The 21,674-nt window shown below is 32.2% G+C and overlaps 1 protein-coding gene across 1 annotated transcript; it reads right to left on the bottom strand.

Annotated features, from left to right (window-relative positions):
- Positions 1-6,870: 6,870 nt before the first annotated feature.
- LOC132740543 (uncharacterized) lies at positions 6,871-21,486 on the bottom strand. The gene is made up of 6 exons (XM_060728463.1): positions 21,205-21,486; positions 15,922-16,011; positions 13,928-14,070; positions 12,054-12,188; positions 11,330-11,417; positions 6,871-8,805 (listed from the first exon to the last, which is right to left on the bottom strand). The coding sequence occupies exons 2-6, from the start codon at positions 15,971-15,973 to the stop codon at positions 8,384-8,386; spliced, it is 840 nt and encodes a 279-aa protein (XP_060584446.1). The 5' UTR covers positions 15,974-16,011; positions 21,205-21,486; the 3' UTR covers positions 6,871-8,383.
- Between the last annotated feature and the right edge of the window lie 188 nt (positions 21,487-21,674).

Genomic DNA, 21,674 nt, shown 5'->3' with positions numbered 1-21,674 from the left:
GAAACAAAATGAAGGGATGCATATGGTTTAATTCAACCATTAAAGGAGCTCCACTGAGGTCCAAAACTCTAAAATAAAAAATTTGAATATCTTACATGGATTAACTTGGGCTTTGAAAATGGTAAGATATGTAAAATATAATAAATATACTGTGAAAATGCAACATCCAATGTAATGGTGCTACTTAAAGGGAGCAGTGGCCTAGTGGTTAAGGGGTCTGCCTCTCAGCCCATGGATCATGGGTTCGATCCGTAACTGTGTCATGACCATGTTTCTTTATACGACACCAAGATTGGTTGGTTCCACTCCAGGGAGCAGACTTTAAAGTGATTAATATAAGTTGCATCAACCTGTTTGACAATCAAGCTTAAAGAAATGTTTAGTTTAGTTTAAACTAATCAAATTTTGTGATGATCCATTCAATGGCTCACCAGAAGATTTAAATGATAGATTTTCCATTTACATTTCTAGCTTTCTTTAAAACAAGTAAAGCAACTAGCAGGTAGGCATTCACAAAGATGTAAAATAGCGGCAACTATTATTGAAGAGAAAACCAAATTTAACTTGAGGTTAGATCTCCTTTATTTAACAACCATGTAGCTTTACTTAGAAACTGATTAAAGGTGGATTGGTCAACACTTTGCACATTTTCTTTAAGTATTTAAAACAGTGGTCTACAATGGGCACATTTTCTTAAAGTATTGCATGTATAGGATCATTTGGCACATTTTCCATAAGTTTTTTATATGGTCCAGGTCCCTAGATTAAATGAAAGATATTTTTGAAAAACAAATTTTGTTTTTGAGTGATTTAGTATGAACATTTATATAAGAGCAGCAATGTTTTTTAAAAAAAATTTTTAATAAGATATTTTTATACAAGTATCTCACAATTAAAAACAACATCCTTTCCATGAAAAATTTTATTTTTGTTAAAAGTACTTAATTAAATTTCTCTTTTTTAAACCTTTTTTCAAAAAAAACGGTTTTGAAATGCCGGGTGGGTGGGCGGGACGGAAAGACGTAAACCCTTTTGGTTTCCCTAAATAACTTATTTTGCTTTGGCCTATTGAACCAAATTTGGGGTTGGATAGTTATATCAAGAGGACTTGGGTTCTCCCCAGTGTCTGTGAAAAGGTAAAATTTTTATTGTTCTTTTGAAAATAACTTGATTTTGCTTTGCCTTTAAACCAAATTTGGGTGTATGGAAGCTTATATCGGGAAAGTTGGGTAAAAATTGCTTAATAGAATTTTGCTCTTCCTTAATTCTGCCTTTGAAATATTTTGCTTCCATCAAACTTGGTCATTGAAAACCTGGTTTTCGTTGCATTGCGGCGCTTCTTGTTTGTTATAAAGTATATTAATTTTATAATTATGATTTTGGATGATATTGACTACATATTATATTTTATGGTATTACAGACCTTCCTATATTTATACAGACCAATTCATTTCAGAAGTGACTTCATTTTTCTGTTTATAATTTTATGCTCCTGACTTTCTTTCTTTCATATATATGATATAATATGTTACTGAAGATATGTAAAAGCACTTACAGAAATAAACATATAAAAATTTAACTTAATTTTTATTTTTCTGCATTTCCCAAAACCTTTTTTTTAATATGTGAATATGTACATACTAGTACATGTATATAACTAGCATCACATGGACTTCACTGAGATTTACATTTAGTCCTAACTATCTTTCTACAAAAACCAAAGAAATAACAACTTTTGTTATGTGTTTGCGAGAGAAATGCTTATAGATTTCATATATTTCAAATTTATGTAAACCAAAACTTAGACAATGGAGGAATACACATCCTACTTACAGTATACATGTATATCTAATACACAGATATGAAAATAATAATCTGTATTATTTTGTCTTTCAATATATAAAATTTTGATTGACAGATAGCATTATCTTGACCCTATGCATAATTTTTGACAAAATTGATCGCAAATCCGTCTTAGGAATGACAGCCGCCCATGAACAACCTAACCTACTTTGTAGGGGGAAACATGTTTCCGTGGCATGCACGTTAGACTTTATTTAAACGTAAAAGTTTAAATTCATTCCTCAGGATAAAGGAATCACGGAACATTTCAGAACATGCTAAAAAAGAAAATCAATATCACCAAAGGTACTACACGTATGATATCATTCTTGAATTTGAATTTGAAATTGCCACATAGAAAATCTCGCTAGAACTGATTTCAAACAATCAATTCCCGCCAAACATAAACTCTTATTCATGAACCGTGTCAAACCAGTTTTGTTATACAATGTCGTAAGGAACAATAGTACTCAACTATACGATGTAAAGTTGAGTACTTAAAAACATCTTATATAACAGGTATCACATAATTTTCTAGTGAACTTTTGACTCTAATAAAATAGCTTAATAATGTTTACTTTTAGGACATTTGTTGTGAAAAATAAACAATTGAAGAAAAAAACAGTTCTTAGCATGATCAAAATTTTTTGGTTACTTTCAAATTTCTTAAAAGAAATCATAAAAATGTTTTTCAATATTTTTTAAAATATTTTAAAAAGAAAGGTTGGATAAAATCTTTTAGAAAAAAATCAAAAAAGGTTTTTTATTTATAAGCCCCCAGCTTTTAAGACCTAACCCCATAATTAGCACCCAATTAGGGATTTGAAAACTTCCCCCTTTTAAGGTGAGTACTTAAACTTTTTAAAAACCAAAAGAGCACAATTTAAATAATTTTTTGAAATTTTTTTGTAAAAAGAAAGAAGTTTATATGAATTTGCTTTATTTCTTTATTTTAAACAAAAATATCTCAATATATCAAAAAATACCATCTCCTGATATACAATATGTAATAAATATGAAAATTACATAACAAACATTTCTGCATATAAAATATGAAAATTACATAACAAACATTTCTACATATAAAATATGAAAATTATATAACAAAAATGTCTACATCTTTAAAGGCTTCAGAAATGAATTAAAATTTTACTTCTGTTAGAAAAGGCAAATATGAATTTTATATTGTTTTAGAGCATGTTAGATGCTCATTAATTTATTTTGTCATAAAACATAGCCAAGTGTAAACAATGTAGTATTTTGACTTCCATACAAAATACTGAATCACATACTTAATCTGTACTAATAGCCAAAAGGCAAGAGTAGTAAATGATGGTTCAGGTAATTGGCCTTTATGAGTAACTTTTTTGATACTGTCCCAGGACACCAAAAAATAAAAAGATTTAGGAAATAAAAATACAATGTCAATTTAAAGCATTTCTGGGCCATAAAGAGCTTAAAATTTGCCAACAAATTTATATACAGTACAAGACAAAGCTCAAGAACATAATAATTGAAATGTAACCATTCTTTAACTAATTTCCAATAAAACATGTAAATTAAGACAAATGGAAGAGCTCATGTATACAGTATTTTATAATAAAAAAACAACAAATAAAAAACCAATTAAGATGAGTTTCATTAAAACAATCCTGACTATTATTACTAAGGTATGTCTACTTAACATTATATACCTAGAAAAACGCAATAAGTATGTCATTGGGATGGGATATAAGAACAAATAGTTATGTACTTTTACATGAGGTCAACTAACTGAACACAATAGTGACATTAGTAAAACAATCTAGATACAGTGTATTAGATAAAATTTCAAAAAAATTCAGCAATCAGGTACACTTATCTTGAGTGTGAGGTCTAATTTATAAGAAATTCTGGTAAATAATCTAAGAACATATGGTGTTTTTAAATTATTTTTAGTTACAAAACTATTTCAAAGAATTATAAGTGTATCTCAGTTACAAGGATGATCTATTAGAACTTTTTTATTTGGTTTGGTTTTATGTCACACCAACACAGTAGAGGTCATATGGCAACTTTCCAGCTTTACTGGTGGAGGAAGACGTCGGGTGTCCTACCATGCATTATTTCAGACACAAGCAGGCACCAGAGTAGAACCACCGACATTCCAATAAGATAGCTGGATAATCCAAAGACACTGGTAAATTTGAATCCACAATGGTCAGTGTTATTAGCAAATTACTGTTTTTTTTTATCAAGTCTTACTTACAATTCAAACAATAAGGTTACAAATGATTAATCTAAATCATAAGAACTTAAGATTATAGATATAAATACTAATTCTGATTTACAAGAACATACCTAAAATAAGTACCGAGCCTGCCTAACAAAATCTGAACTAAGTTATAAATTTATAATAACTTATCATTACCACTACATACACTAAGCTTATAGAAGGAATGGTAACAAGTAAACAGGCTTATCAGAAAGCACCATCATCATAGCATGGGCCCATCATAAAGGGACTCTAGGTGCCTATCAAACACAATGTGCAGGAGGGAGGCAACCAAACATAGAAAAAGATTACTTTATAGTCTAATTATCTAAAAACTTCTAAATCATTGCCAATAAAACCTTGGATATAATTATACATATATGCTTACAAAAACTGTTATTTAAAAATTTAAAACGACATCGTACTGTTAATTATAATTAAATTATGTTTATCAATTATAAAATTATTATACAAACAAATGAGAAATGTTAAAACAAATAAGAACTAATAAGATGTTAATTGAAAGTATAATATAACATATTAATGTTTCGAAAAAGTATATACAAATAAAACTTTTATTCAAATTCAGATCTATACATAAAATGTGTTCAAGACCAGAGGTAAATTAATCTGTAATATTTTTCTCTCTTTATATTCCATCAATTATTAATAATGAAATATACAGATTCAATACTTTTTCAACAAAGTAATGTATATAAAATTATAGAAAAACTAAACCTGCCACTGTCATGGCATGAAAACCCCTGCAAACCACTTTGTCAGAAGCAAAAGTGGCCATTTACAGCTGAAGGACAACCTCCCTGCCAAATCTGATGTAACTTTTAACCAATGCATCTCTAAGTTACGTATTCTACATGCTTCAAATGTGAAAATGTCAAATATACACTGCAGATGGCATTCTTAAGCAATTGAGCAGACAAGCTTATTTTTGTAAAAATCCCTGTGACCTTGACATTTGACACAGTCACCTAAAAATCAATAGGGGTCATCTTCTAGTCATAAACAACCTCAATACCAAATATGAAGATTGTTGACCAAAGCATTCTTATACAATTGAGCTGAAATGCTTTTTTTGGTCAATGCCGTGACATTGACCTTTGACCCACTGACCTGAAAATCAAAAGGGGTCACCTAATGGTCATGACTAACCTCCAAGCCAAATATGAAGGCTGTGGGTCAAAGGAATCTTAAGTTACTGGGATGACATGTTTCTCTTAGTCAAAGCCCCTGACCTTTGACCCAGTGACCTCAAAGTTAATAGGGGTCATCTAATTATGATGACTAATCTCCATGCTAAACATGAAGACTGTGGGTCAAAGGAATCTTAAGTTATAGGGAGGACACGTTTTTTTAGTCAATGCCCCTGTGACCTTTGACCTGGTGACCTCAGAATCAATAGGGATAATCTATTGGTCATGGCCAACCTCCATGCCAAATATGAAGACTGTGGGTCAAAGAAATTAAGTTATTGGGCGAACAAGCTTGTTTTAGTCAAGAGCCCCATCTCTTTGACCTTTGACCTGGTGACCTCAAAAGCAATAGGGATCATCTACTAATCATGATCAATCTAAATACCAAATATGAAGACTATGGGTCAAAGGAATCTTAAGTTATTGGGCGGACAAGGAAAAACCGCCAGCTGGCAGGACAGACATCTGGCGGAAATAGAATAAGGGGCCATTTCTTTTGTTATTTTCTATTGTTTAACCCTTTACCTCATATATACGTGAAACAACGCACTTTCGACCCCCTCCCCCTTTTATAGGCCTGAAATAGTGAAAAAATGTCCTATTTGGGCCCCAAACACATGTTTTTGTTTCAGAAATGTTGCTAAAAAAAGTGAGCACTTTTTCGGCGCTGCCCCCATCCAAAAGATACATCAGGGGGTTGACAGAAGAGGGATGTGCCCCATTCTGTTTGGGGGGTTTGAAGGGGGACGGAGTCCCCCTCATCGCCAAGAAAATTTTGGACTTGTGAGAGGCTTAAAATGACCCCAGGTCCATCATAAGGTAACATGTAACCAACGCGGAAAAGCCTTTGACTCCATCTCAATCCCTTGAGAAGTTGCAGCACTTTGAAATAAATTTTGATGGAAGAAATCGAGGCAAAATAGTGATTTTTGGCAATTTTGAGATGTCCTCTCATTGCCATGGTAACAGGAAATTTAAGACTGAACATGTCGTTACAAAGGCAATGGTCCAGTCAACATTTGTGCCAAGTTTGATTAGTATTGAAGCATTTTTCAATGTTTAGTGAAAATGGCCATTTTCACAATATGCTCATGGGGGAAAGGGTTAATAGAGGGCCAATGGCCCCTTACTCTATTGTTACGAAATGAACTCTATTGTTCTCTTTTGATCTATTTACAGTTAGATTATTATCAGGCCCCCTATCCCTATTCGGTAGTGCAGAGAGACGTCCAGACAGATGGACGACACACAAACAAGCTGATTCCAGTATATCCCCCTTACAACTTCGTTGTGCTGGGGTATAACAACATTAACAAAATACTGAACACACAATGTACTTGATATGTTATTATTATATATATATATGTATGTACTAGTATATAAACATGGAATGTAAAAACAATATGGTTTGCATTGATTTAATAACATTAAAATTTAAGTTAGTAAAAAAAAAGTCAATCATAAACCATTAATTTTTATAATTCAAGTCAAGTCTAAATTTCAACTTTACTTTGAGGCAAGAACCTTCCCCCCCCCCCCCCCCCCCCCCCCCCCCCTAAAAAAAAACAACAACAACAACAACTCCCACCCCTACCCCTCAATTATGTTCTACCAATTTTTTACCGATACATTTTTCAAAATACTCAACTTAAAAATATTTAAAGGTTCTAATGTAAAATACATGTATATCAATGTACTTCTCTGGAAATACATTATATAAACATGATAAATAAAGTACAAATTTTTACTGAGAATAAACCTAACCTATACCTAAACTGATGCAATCCAACAGCAATAAGCCTGCAGGACTGGCAAAAATCTGTCTGTCTTGTCTGTTTTTTATCTACTGGTTGGGGACCACCAAAACCCGACAACCACCAAACCCGGACGGACTCAAAATGCTTAATTTAGTATTTTCTTTGTTCAGTGGTTGTCAGTCACTTTTTTTTATCTACAATAAGTGCATGTTTCTTTTAAAATTAAGTAAATAAATTTATTTTAACCTCTGTAAATGGTAATATTTTAATGTCTATTTCAAGAATGTTGACGTTGAAATTTGGGGGCCAAGAAAGCAATACCTGACCTCATATACCAGCTATTATCATTTGCAGAGGGAATGATAGAATATCCAAAACTTCAGCATTTGTTGCTGACATATTTTATATCATGTAAAAAGTCAAAAATCAAAACACCCAAGCTTTTATCTAAATTAATCACATCATGTACATATCTGTCCGGACACATGGTACTGTAGTGTTGACAATTTAGGTAATTTTGGTACCCTCCTTATCAGCCTCAGATATAAGTGTCAATACAATCAGAAATAAACAAACTAGTTTTTTAGTTAGGAGAAGAACCTAGCTGAACTGTGTCAATTTTTTTTGTTTCTAGGTTAAAAATTATAAAATCTGTATGGAAATTTTTTCCAAAAGTGTCCGGTTGATGGTCTCCAACCAGTAAAGCTTTTCTTAACTTGTCTGTATGATATTTGTACAGAAAATTCTTGAAATTATCCACTTGTCCAAAATGGCTGTGTGACAACCTGGCCAATACAGACAATTGACTTTGGCGCCCCTGCAGCATTTGCCCCAGTATAGAGCCAGGCAATTGTGCACATGAAAATAACAGAGAAAATGGTACTTGAATAGTAAAATTATATATTAAAAACAATAATTGTTCACATATCAAAATGTTCAAACAGTATTTAGTTAACAATGGGACATATACTGTAATATAACGGGAAAAGCAATTATTTACCAGTTAAGCAGACTTATGTTGGCACCTAATCCAAAAATGTTCATTCATTATAACTATATTGTTATTATGACAAAGAACATAAAACTTTATTAAAAACAATTTTAATAATAAAGAATGCCAGTTGGCTTATATTTGTCTTATTTACAATATTTACTTGACAAAAACTGCAAATTTTCCCATTACAAACATGACAAAATGGCAGCAAGTGCGTCTGATTGGAGAAAAAGATAATGTGACGCTATCTTAAGTTGCCTTCCCATTATATTTTGTCCCAGGTTACTGACAGCTAAAAACTTCAAAAAGATCTTAAAATAATCATCTAACAGTCAGAAATTTTCAGATTTCCATTTTTTAATATATCTGAGTATCTAATGTCAGGTCTATTATTGTCCTTGTCTGATGTAACTGAATTTCTACTGGCATTATTTCCTCTATCATCGTCTAAACTTCTTCTTTCATCAGAAACTGCACTATCACTAGCATTTTGTTCACCATTTATATTGTTACTATTTAAAGAAGCTACTTGACTGGTTCCCATGTGGCTCTCATTTAGATTTGTCAATGAGGAAACCGGTGTAGAGGTTCCCAGCTCAGCAGCATTATTAACAAGCTGGTTCTCTGCAAAAGCTGCTCTCTTTTTTCTCCTTTTGTAACGAATATATAACAAAGAGAAGATCAGAATGGCAACTAAGACTGTCAGTCCACACGTCACTCCTATAGCAATCTTTGCTGCTGTATTCACTGTAAGAATAATAATATATAAACTGATAGTTTTAACATGACACAAAATAACAAAAAATCTTTTAACTTTGACATTTTATAGTAAGGCATTTACAAATGTATATTAATAAATGTAAATAAAAAGATAAAGTGATAAATTATTTGTGTGTGTGTGTGTGTTAAGAAGTCCTGTGAGGAATTTATTTAGCAAACATAAAAATAAACTTGTAAACACACTGAAACTGTAAACATTACTTATTATAGCAAAACAATACATGTAATATGCCAGTATTTTCAAGATTTTGGCTTTCAAAATGAATAACATTATAAAAATACATGTAAACTGATATCTTTTTTATATTTATAATCACAAATTCTGTTATAAGCTTCAGCTTCATATACCTTGTCTGTTTCACATTTTGAAAATGGTGTGCCTATTGAAATTATTAGAAATATATCAAGAATTGTTCTTTAGTTCTTAACGTAAACTTTTCATTAAAATTGCAATAACTCAACAGTTATAAAAGTGAATTTAAATTGTTCTTGGTGTACTGCACTTCTCCTGAATGAGATTTATAAACCTCTTATCAGCATGTCAATATTTTTTGTGACATAAAAGCAAAAACAATGCAAATGGTCAGGTGATCAGTAAAGCTCAAACAAGAGGGCCATGATGGCCCTGAGGTCGCTCACCTGTATATAGCCCCCCCCCCCCCACACACACACACATAAAAAGATGTTTCATGCTAAACATCTAAGCTCTAGCTCATTGGGATTTTTAAAAGAAGATTTTTTTAAGTTTTTACTATACACATATAGTTAAATACAATGACCCCAGGGCTTTTATTTGAACAAACTTGGTAGACACTCACTAGAAGATGTTTCATGCCAAATATCTAAGCTCTAGCTCTTTGGGTTTTTTAAAAGAAGATATTTAAAGTTCTGCATGGAATGAAATTCTTTGAACATTTTTTAAAGGTGACCACCAAAGGAACATTCCTGTGAAGTTTGGATGAAATTGGCCTAGTGGTTTATGAGGAGATGTCATTTAAAGTAAAAGTTTACAGGCGGACGCCGGACAGACGGACGCCGGTCGAAAAGCGATCACAAAAGCTCATCCTGTCACTTTGTGACAGGTGAGCTAAAAAGATTACCGGTACCACATAAAGTGACCTAGAAAAAGATTACCTCATGAAGTCTCCTTTTTTAAATCTTATAAATAAGATGAACAACTTTGTTAATGTTCAAGAACACATAAAAATATTCAACACATCCTGTTTTTCAAGTGATAAAGGAGCATAAATCTAAAAAATTCTGATGTCTGAGCTGGAGCAACTTTAAATTGTTTGTATTGTTACATATTGATGAACTATTTTTTCTTCTTTTGCTTTGTTGGCAGCTGGTATAGTTATAATGAATTTAGTACTTTGTATGGAAGTCAAAATACTATTTTGTTTACATTTTGCTACCTTTATGACACATAACTGAACATTCAGCGCTACTTTCTTTCACTGTAAAACATCTAACATACTCTAAATCCATTACTAAAACTTATTAAACACATGTTTGACATTTCTAAAGAATTTAATGGATTTCTGAGGCATAAAGTGCCTTTAAGCGGTTGAAAATAAATACAAAACAAGAGGGCCATGAAGGCCCTGAGGTCGCTCACCTGTATATAGGCCCCCCGGAGAGGGGCTAGTTTAAACCCCAGGGCTTTTATTTGAACAAACTTGGAAGACACCCATTAGAAGATGTTTCATGATGTTAAGTTTTTACTACACACATATAATGAAAAACAATGATCTTGCCCCAACCGCACCTTCCCCACCCCGGCAGGGCCAATTTTAACACAAGGGCTTTTATTTGAACAAACTTGGTAGACACCCATAAGAAGATGTTTCATGCTAAACATCTAAGCTCTAGCTCATTGGGTTTTTAAAAGAAGATTTTTTAAGTTTACTGTACACATATAGTTAAAATCAATGACACCCCTGGGGCGGGGCCAGTTTTTACCTCAGGGCTTTTATTTGAACAAACTTACTAGAAGATGTTTCATGCTTAATATCTAAAATCTAGCTATTTGTTTTTTTTCAAAGAAATTTTTTTAAGTTTTTACTATATGCATATTAGGAAAATCAATGACCCCCGGGGCGGGGCCAATTTTGACCCCAGGGCTTTTATCTGAACAAACTTGGTAGACACTCATTAGAAAATGTTTCAAGCTAAATATCTAAGCTTTAGATCTTTGGGTTTTTTAAAAGAAGATATTTAAAGTTTTTTCTTTCGGTTGCCATGGCAACCAGAATTCTGCATGGAATTAAATTCTTTGAACAATTTTTAAAGGTGACCACCAAAGGAACATTCTTGTGAAGTTTGGATGAAATTGGCTTAGTGGTTTATGAGGAGATGTCATTTAAAGTAAAAGGTTTACAGACGGATGACGAATGGATGACGGCCGGACCCTGGATGAAAAGCGATCACAAAAGCTCACCCTGTCACAAAGTGACAGGTGAGCTAAAATACAACAACAAAAATAGCTTACACAAGGGACAATGATCCTCTAGTCCTCTAAGTTTAACATCATCATTAATAAAGTCTGCCCTTTCCTGTCCATATACAAAGAAATCTGCCTGAAATGTATTTGATAAAACTTTTCATATTTTGATTTGGGTTTGGTGAGAATCTGTGAGAACTAAAATGAAATAAAGGAAATTAAACCATTTTGCTCCTATCTTTCTCATTGTCTATATTGTTAAATTAATGTAAATATATAACATATTGTGAATGTCAAATGTTACCTTTAAGTTGAAATGTCATACATGTAATTTTGAAATAACAACACCGATAATTCATACCTATTCATACACTTTTGATTTCTCTGTCCTTTACTCTATGAAAATAAGCAGAGGTAACACCTCTGAACAATGTTAAATTATAATGAATTAGTATCTCAAACTAACTGTTACTGTCTGAGGCTTATTTCAGCAGTTTTATTAAGGTAAGTTACAGTGAATTCATTTAATTTTGTGCGCAGGAATGAAATTTCATGTTAATGTCATCAAGAACATTTTCTTGGGTACTTAAATTCGTGGATTGTTTATTTTCCCAAAAAGTAAAATGTAAATAATGTAATGCAAAATAATCTTACAGCAGTCGAAAATGAAATTTCATTTGATCTTAAATTCGAGGATTGACTTATTCACGAATACTACAAAAATTAGTGCACCACGAATAATAATGATTTTGCATTAATAAGTGAAACATACCTCAATATTAATGACATCATCTTTCTTCTTTGTCAGTCTAACTCGGAGCTGTGTACGTACCATGAATCTTGGCACGGATACCAGAGTATCAGCTCTGTTAAATGTGTGACTGAAATCTACATAAGGCCTCTCATTCTGAAAATAGATTATAGAAAACTATTGAACATAAACACAGAACAATCTAAAACTTGTTTGTTTGTTTGTTTCATTTTACGCCTTTTCCAAACAGAATTTCAGTCATATAGGTGGGTAGTTTCCTAACCATCGTTCCTGGAGAGTTACACCAGTAATAGACTACCTTCCTCCGTGCTAAACTACCAAAGCATCTCCCCGGGATCAAACCCACTCCAGAGAGGTAACTTGATTAGAAGTCATCGACTCTAACCCCTTGACCACGGAGGCGGTTGCAATCTAAAACTTAACACCATCATCAAGTCTAATCATTATAAACCTTTTGTATCCTAAATTCATAGTACAATTCAAAGATGTATTGAAAAAATCTTTGAATATATTTTGATATTGAAATCACCAATGAATAATTCCAAATCTATATCAGAGCAAGTATTATATTTGCTAGTAACTAATTTAGCAACATTCTTGGCTTCAGCACCAAGTCACTGCAAGCTTCTTTATATAACGCTTGGGGCCTAACTTGAAATAACTTGCGACCCAAGGCAGTTTGGGTTGGGTTAACTTGGGTAGGTAGGTAGGAAATGTTTTTCTTTACACCATAATGTTTTTTTCTATCTAATATCAAATGAATTTCAAAATAAATTGTGAATAATTATTATAAGCATGTGTTTGAAGTTTATATCTTAAGTTTCAAAGTTTTATTTAACATATATCACAGTTTTTGTATTCACAGAGCTGAAACATGAGACAGATATGAGATGTGATTCTTATTAATAGACTCTGCTTTAATATCTAGTAAAAAAAAATCTTTTTGTTTGGCAGTAAAACTTTTTGGGTAGCTCTGAGTTTTGTGGGTAGGTAGCAGGAGGGGAAACAAACAATATTTTGTTTTAGGCCTGGTTAGAGTTATGTTCTTTATTGCCTTGTATTCATCTAAATTGTTACAGAAAATGTATGCAAAGCAAAGTATTTCACATGGCATTTTTGTGACCAACATGTGAATGCAAAGCTCCCCTTGCCAGGCTAATTGGCCCATAAAGTTGCTAATCAAATGATAATATCAAAGTTCCACCAGTTAAAAAAAAAATATATTCTTTCAATAAGTGATGTTTACTATTTATTTAAAGTGACATTATGCCAATCCAAGTGAAGTCTAAATTTCAAGTGTACAGGTAAAAGTCAGAATAACTAACATTTTGCCATAAATGTTTTCTATTTTATATTCTGCTTCAAAGATAAGAAACAAAATTCACATTACAAACAGAAATTTTTAAAAATATTCTTTGCAATTCATCAGTAACATTTACTTGATAAAGTGTGGGGCAGATTTTTCATATCTTTTTATATTTAATCCTATTAATCATTTACCATTTTCAATTATTGGTCAATCACCATTTATAATAGAGATTAGTCTATCTTTGGAAATATATTGTCAATTAAGGTCAACTTGACAACGATTAAATAATGAGCATAATGCCACTTTAATACATGTACACGGTGCTTATTCATATCGGTACAAGGTAAGACATAGTAAAAACATTCTAGTGTTCCATAGTATACTTCTTCACTTGACATACCGCCTTTTATCAGTAGAATGAACATTTACTAAACTGGTGTATGTCGCCTACTTGTTTTCAGCAAAGAATGACCGACCTGTGCATTTGCACAGAGTGTACTGTTTAAGTAGATTTCCCAAAGAGGGTACCATTATGGATATGCACCGTAATGTAGCTGATACTAACTTTGATGTAGAAAGTGACTTCAACAGGGTCGGCACATTGATTGATCTCCACCCTGATATGTGACAGGGAGATAGCATCAATACGATACCTGCAGTTTGCCTCTAGACCATAGAATGTACATATCTCATTCTGACCAACAATTCCTACAAATTCGAAGAAAAAGTATTACAAAAAATATGTTAATTGATCAGTTATAATGCCTCCAAATCCAAATCGTTTAACAAATAACAAAAGTACAAGGTTCATTATTTTGATAATAAACAACTTGTCTTTACTATATTTATATAAATTGATATATTAAAACAGTAACATCACATAATATCATATCAACAGATGCATTGATGCAATAAATCATACAAGAGCTGTCTGTAGGACAGCACGCTCAACTATTCTAAGTGCTTGATAGTAAAAGAGCCTTATAATTGTTAAATTTTTTAAGTTCACAAAAGGGCTATTTTTTTTTATAAATTCATGTTATAGGCCTTAGAGAGAGTCTAATTATACAGAATTGGCTTGACTATTAGGAAGGTAATGTCACAAGGGTTTTTTATTGAGTATAATACTAATTACCTATGAATACATAAATTTGACAGAAAAGGAACAAAGGATTGTTATTAAGATGTTTTATCAAGTAAATCACTACTTTATTATTATGAATGCATAAAATTGTCCCAAAAAAGGCACAAACCCTTCAGTAGTTTTTAAGATAACAGCTTACAAGCAAAACTTTACCATGAATTTCTAAGTTGAAAAAGGGGAGAAAAATCAGCCTAAATGCAAGATAGAATTATTTGAACTACAATTATGACCCTAAATGCATATGTGAAGTTTTAAATAAATATCTTTAATAGTTATTGAGATATGTAAAACTTGCATGTAAACATTAACCAAGAAACTAAGTAGAAAAGGGGATATGAATCAGCCTTAATGCAAGATAGAGTTATGGAACTTGGTCAGTGACATATAATTATGACCCTCCAATTATGACCCTAAGTGCATGTGTAAAGTTTCAAGTAAATATATTTGAAGACCGTTAACCTTTAACCAAAATTTTTAAGTTTCAAAGGGGCAAATAATTCTGCAAATATTGCAGACAGAGTTATGCAATTTTGCAAACTGATGTACATTGTTACTATAAATAAGTATTTTAAATTTCAATTGATTACCTCAAGCAATAATTGAGATATTTGACTTTACAAAAAACTTTAACCAAAATTTCTAAGTTAAAAAGGGGCATTATTCTGTCAATATTGTAGGCAGAGTTATCCAACTTGTCAATCTGATGTACCTTGTTACTATAAATAAGTATTGTAAGTTTCAATTGAATATCTCAAGCAATAATTGAGATATTTGACTTTACAAAAAACTTTAACCAAAATTTCTAAGTTAAAAAGGGGCATAATTCTGTCAATATTGTAGGCAGAGTTATCCAACTTGTCAATCTGATGTACCTTGTTACTATAAATAAGTATTGTAAGTTTCAATTGAATATCTCAAGTAATAATTGAGATATTTGACTTTACAAAAAACTTTAACCAACGCAGACGCCGACGCGGACGCTGACGCTGACGCCGACGCCGGGGCGACTACAATAGCTCTCATATTCTTCGAATAGTCGAGCTAAAAAGGGGGAAAATCTGAAATCAAATTCCAACAACGGAGAATAAAATTTATCCACATATTTTATTAAATTTTCAATTTCAATTAAAGTTAACATGTATGGTACATAGCAGAGGCCATGTATAGGGATAGAAAAGTCAGATGCTGTAAAGTAATGGTTCTGGTGAAGAAGTACACAGGGCATTTCAGGGGAAAATACTAGCATTTTTAGGGGAAAATATACCTTTTTTGGGCTAAGGGAAACAGCCTTTATTCAGCTGTATAATACAGGAATAAGAATCACTGAGATGTAATAATAAAAGGCAAATCACTTGGGTGCTGCTTGATTATTTTTTCAAAACAACAGATAATTTTAACTTTTAGGTTGTACATACCTATCATAACTTGAAGAAAGACAAACACCTGTACCCAATTCTTAAGATCCATTGTGTCAAATTTCTTTCTATCCCATTTTTATAGCATCTGTATAACACAAAAAAAGGAAACTTACTTGTACATGTATAAAAATGATTTACAAAATAAATTATAGGTCTATTACAACAATTCTGGAAACTATAAATTGTCTTGTAAGAGTGAAAGATACTCTTTTCACAGAAACTACATAGTAAATTTGAAACTACTATCCCACAGAGTTTAAAGTTCAAGTTAGCCAAGAAAACTGGAAAAAATTACTTTTCATATAAGGCAGGTATATTCACTAACAGAAATAAATAAATTTTAGCTTGTATCCATATTTGAAAGTGTGTATCGATATTGTATCAGAAGAAAAATATGGATGATATATCGATATTGCGATATTCAATAACAGCCCTAATATAAACTAACAAGAAGTTTATTTTTTCTGTTATTTTTGTCAGTGATATTTGAAAACGGAGTTTAAAGTTCAAGTTAGCTAAAACCCCAGACACACTAGAGCTTACGATTGCTTGCGACTATCAGCGACGTGTAAAAACGATGATCGTCCGCGATTGTCTGAGACCAAACCCTCTTTGCACAGATAAATTTACTTCCGCGATTATCATACGACCAGTCATTGACAATCACCCGACAGGTCATCAGCAAACGTACGATGGTCTCAAGAATGTCTGGGATTATTTACAACTACCCGTGACCAGTCAGGCTATCACCTACAACTTGTTGTACGACCATCGCAAAATTACTAAAAACCACTCAAGACTATCAGTGACAAGTGGCAATTTGTGTAAGATTGTTGCACGACATTTTTGCGATTAACAAAAACCTGAAAAAGACTGCATTAGATAATGTAAATTTTTGGTGCCAAATGAACTCTATGTCACTAAATGCAAAGAAATCAAAGGCGATGGCAATTTGTCCATCAAACAAAACAGACTCCAAATTATTTAAACAAAAATTGCTACATTTAGACTATAATTTAATAGAATGTTCCAACTCTGAGAAACTTCTCGGTGTCCATGTTGACAGGAAATTATATTTGAAAAACCATATTAATCATGTGTTAAAAAAAGTGCAATTCTAAATTGTACCTACTGCAAAGAATTAAATATTTTATAAACATTCCCATTAGAAAACTATTTTTTAACTCCTACATTATAACTACCTCACTTAGACTATTGTTGCTCTTTCTGGAGAAATTGTAATTTGGAGCAAATACAATCCATAGTTTGATTTCAAAAACGAGCAGCTAGGATTATACTAGATCAACCATATGATGCCCTGTCTGATGATCTATTCATTTTATTAAACTGGATGAAATTCCCAGACCGAGTCAAATATAAACAAGCAATTATGGTATATAAGTCAATTAACAACATTTACCCACAGTACTTAAAACAAAAATTTACCTTCAACCATACTATTCATTCTTGCACCACCCTACGTTCAACAGATTCAAAACTTAACATATATCAACCAAAACCAAAAGTAGAATTTTTCAGAAAAGTTTTAACTATTCAGGGTCAAAAATCTGGAATGAAATACCAATCAGCATACGCTCTGCACAATCACTTCAAAACTTTAAACTTAAATATATAGAAAATTGGAAAAAAACAAATCAAATATTATAAAAAATTATAAGAAAAACACTGCTCTAGTTGAAATATTGTTATTGTCAAAGGTTTATTAAATTTTGTAATTTTGAAATGCCTTCTTTCACTGTATATTTTTTGTGCACTTTATATAATTATTATCATTATTTTCTATTTGCAATATCAAAATAATTATGTTAATGTTTCTGCATAATATTTCATGTTATTCACAACTGTATGATTGTAAATATGTACATTTTATGAGGGCAGATTGCCTTTGTTGCAACTGTGTAGCGTCTTTAAATAAAGACTTTATTATTATTATTATAATTATTATTACCAAACAAACAACTCGGTTAAGGAAACCGCTGGAGCCTGGTCTGGCCATCACGCTTCGACACCTTGCCTCGGGGTACCCCACAACACCATATTGATGTTCGTTTAAGATGTCTATGAGGCTAGTCTTGCTGAATATGGTGATATGGCTGTGACATTTCCTACAACAGAAGATGCATGGCGTGATGTGGCACAGACATGTTCTACCCGATGGAACTACTAGCTCCTGGACCTGCCGAATAGGCTGAGCCTCGTTTTGGGCAGGGACGTCTTGAGGTAATGCATTTTCATGCTGGCCTACAACTTGCTCTTCAGTATCAGTCTCAGAGTCAGAGAAGTGTTTGGTCCTTTTCTTGACTTTTCCATTACACTTTGACTTTTTGGGTGGCATAACGGTGATACCGGTGTAACGGAAGAAAAAGTGCATAATTATGCATGAGGAATGAACCTAAAAATGCCTGCTTTATATAATGTTAGATCATGTGGTCTGTGCCTGGTCATAGGAAATCTTAAACTAGTTACTAAAGATGGTACGACGGTTGCTACTTATCGTAATGAAGTCGCTAGTTGTCATTTGTAATCGTGGGTGATTGCAAGACAGGTCGCCACTAATCGCACAATGCTCTTACGACTTTGGAAAGACTACCTGCGACCGAGTGACATAGACATCGGCGGTGACTAGTTGAAGATTATTAGAGACTTTCGAACGACGATCGTGCGACAATCTAAGACCTTATAAGATCACTAGCTACCTGTTTGATCGCAGATAGGTTTTTGTGCAAGCTCCAAAAAAACCTCTCTGTGACCTAAATAAGATAACCTGTGACTGTCAAAGATCACAAATGACAGTCGTAAGACGTTTTAAAGATTGTCCCCAACCAGAGGTCACTGGTGATCGTCAACTGGTCTTAAGTGGTCGTATTATTTAAAGCTCTAATGTGACTGGGGCTTTAGAAAAATGGAAAAAAGTGATTTGTCTTATTAGGCAAATAGCAAGGTATATTCACTAACAGAAATAAATAAATTTTAGCTTGTATCAATATTTAAAAGTGTGTATCAATATCGAGTGACGAATATCGATGATATTCAATGACAGCCCTAATACCGAATATGAATATTATTTTCATAAAATTTTGGCATAGGGTCAAATATTCACACTATAATTAACATACCTTAGTGAATATTTGTTACTTGAAAATATAAAGTATAAATAGTATTTTATAAGTATTGTATTTTTAATATGTGTACGGTATCAAAATAATGTTCATATTTGGTATTCTTGACATTCTGGTATCTTTCTGGTCACAATAATTTGAAACCAATGCATTAAATTCATTTAATTTCATTCAATGACATGTTGCAAGTAAATAATAATAGTCTTTGTTTACGAAACTATTTCCGACAAAGTTCATTTATATCTATTTAATATTCATATACAGTATCCTCGTTCTTATTCACAAATATAAATTAAATTTTACAGTATAGCAAGTCACAATAACTAAATTACTTAGCAAATTTAAAATGTCATCTATGTTAAAACAATGTTCCTTTTCAGTGATTTTTCTCACTTAATTGGGAAAAGGCCTTAGCCTCTTGATTTTGGGAAAAATTATCGCTAAAATTGCTGATTTGGGAAGTGAAAAAGCTGGTTTAAGTTCAGATTTTTGGGAAAACTGCATGATTTTGAAGAAAATTTCAATTGGGAAGAGGCCTTTTTTTGGAGTCTGTTATATAAGTAGAAAAATCACTGCTTTTCAGGCTTTTATCAGTGTTTATTAGTGACAAAAATATTTTTATATAAAAAAAAGGTTAGAAATTGAAGAAAAAACACTTTTGTATTCATATACGGTATTTTGGCCATCATGGTGGCTAAATTATTTACAATAAATCTAATGTTAAATTTTACCCAGCAAATATTAACCATCATAAATGTACATGTAACTTGTAAGTTATATAGTTTGAAATATCTATTTCTATACTTTTGTGAGCTATTTTATATACTGTATAAATGATAAGGTTCATGTTCGTCATTCTTGTTCAAGAACATTTGGGAATCTTTCTGGTCACAGTAATTAATGGAAGTTGCTAGCCGTACGGGCCCGTACGGCTAGCCAAAAGTTCTAGCCGTACGTGAGTCACGTACGACTAGCCAGGACACACTGTATTGGCTAGCCGTACGGCACTTTTCAAAAATATATGGAAGTCGAAAGTGCATATGTTAATTATCACTTTAAGCGAGGATTTTAGTCAAGAATGTTTACTTTTTAGAGATTAATCGACGTGTTGGCTACAGTAAAGAATGTACGTACTTTGTCATCTCAAGACGTCGAGAACAATAGCGTTCGGTTGCAGTTAAATAACATCAATTGAAATAGTTTACAAAATTTTGATAATAATCCTTTTTTGTTTCATTAAGTTTAATTTTTAAATTGAAAAAAACAAAACAAAAAAAAACACCGAAAATAATTGTTGTCGGGCTCTGATAATTGCGTCAATTACCGAAGGTATACAAGTTTGTCCATCGTCCATCATTAGGAAAGTTTGCATTATTAAATTATTTTTCCTTTTCACCGTTTTTTTTTAATACTCTTTTTATTTATTTATTTATTCCCCTCCGATCATTATTTATTCGATCCATGTGCTTAATTAACAGATTTAACAATTCATCTTTCATACAAATCATAAGCATGAAAATTAAGGACGTTATAACATGCAACTTTGACACTTAATGTTATTAAGATAGATTATACAACGCTTACTCGTATTCATTTTTTGTGTATGCAAAATTGCGGAGCATCTTTATTAAAGTGAACACACTAGGACATTAAATGCGGAGATTTGATTAAAATCACGTACGGCTAGAACTTTTCCGTAATTAATTGACCTCCAACAAACTTAACGATGAATTGTCAATTGGTCAAGGAAGAGTCTGCATGAAAAGTCCCTGTTGATGTGGGCTCTACCATTGGACCAGCAAGAGTGCACATAATCTGGCCCAAATGAATAATCCGAGATACATTTAATTACAAACAATAACAAGCCTGTAACGTCTGATATATTGGACTTTTTAGTACTTTGTGGTGTTTTGCATTATGACTATGAGCACAGGAGCTTGAAATTATATCAAACATGTGTGTTTTTTTTCATATATAGGTATGGATTTTTTTTTTAAATCGGACTTTTTAGCGATTATTGATAGAATTTCAAGCTCCTGTGCTATGAGCAGGGTGAGGAGTCTTGTTTATTACAATTGACAGATAGGCCTATGATTTTGTTTTATAGCGTATTTGACTTTGACGGAAAATTCATATTTACTTGTTTAAATTCTCTCTTTTAAAACTCAAATATTCCGGCTATTGCTTCTGCTCAAAATAAAATTAAAAAGTTTTCATTTTGTGAAAGTTCTTCTTTGAGAAGAGTATCTTGCCAAGGGAATTAATTCTGTTGGACTTAAATCTTGTTTTGACATGAGCGCTACATTTTGAAAACTCATTTCGTCTTAATAATGCAACTGTTTTAAATCAGTCTGCATTCAACCATTTTATACTGAAGGTATACAGAAAGAAAATTCATTGAATCATTCGTAGGTATAGACTTTTGTTGTATCTTTCTGTTGTGTTTTTTTTTAAGGTTTGTTTACTTTATTTTCGTACACAATAATTTTCGAACCATTAAAAAATAATGTTCTTACAAATGTTCAAAGATTGCTATGTAATGCATTTCATGTACGATTAAAAGGCAATAAGCTGAAATAATAAACTTTCAATTTGTATATTCTAGTACTA

Source organism: Ruditapes philippinarum, unplaced genomic scaffold (genome assembly GCF_026571515.1).
Source record: "Ruditapes philippinarum isolate M1 unplaced genomic scaffold, ASM2657151v2 ctg2835_1_1_1_1, whole genome shotgun sequence".
NCBI lineage: Eukaryota > Metazoa > Mollusca > Bivalvia > Venerida > Veneridae > Ruditapes > Ruditapes philippinarum.
This window is presented reverse-complemented; position numbering and strand designations above follow the sequence as displayed.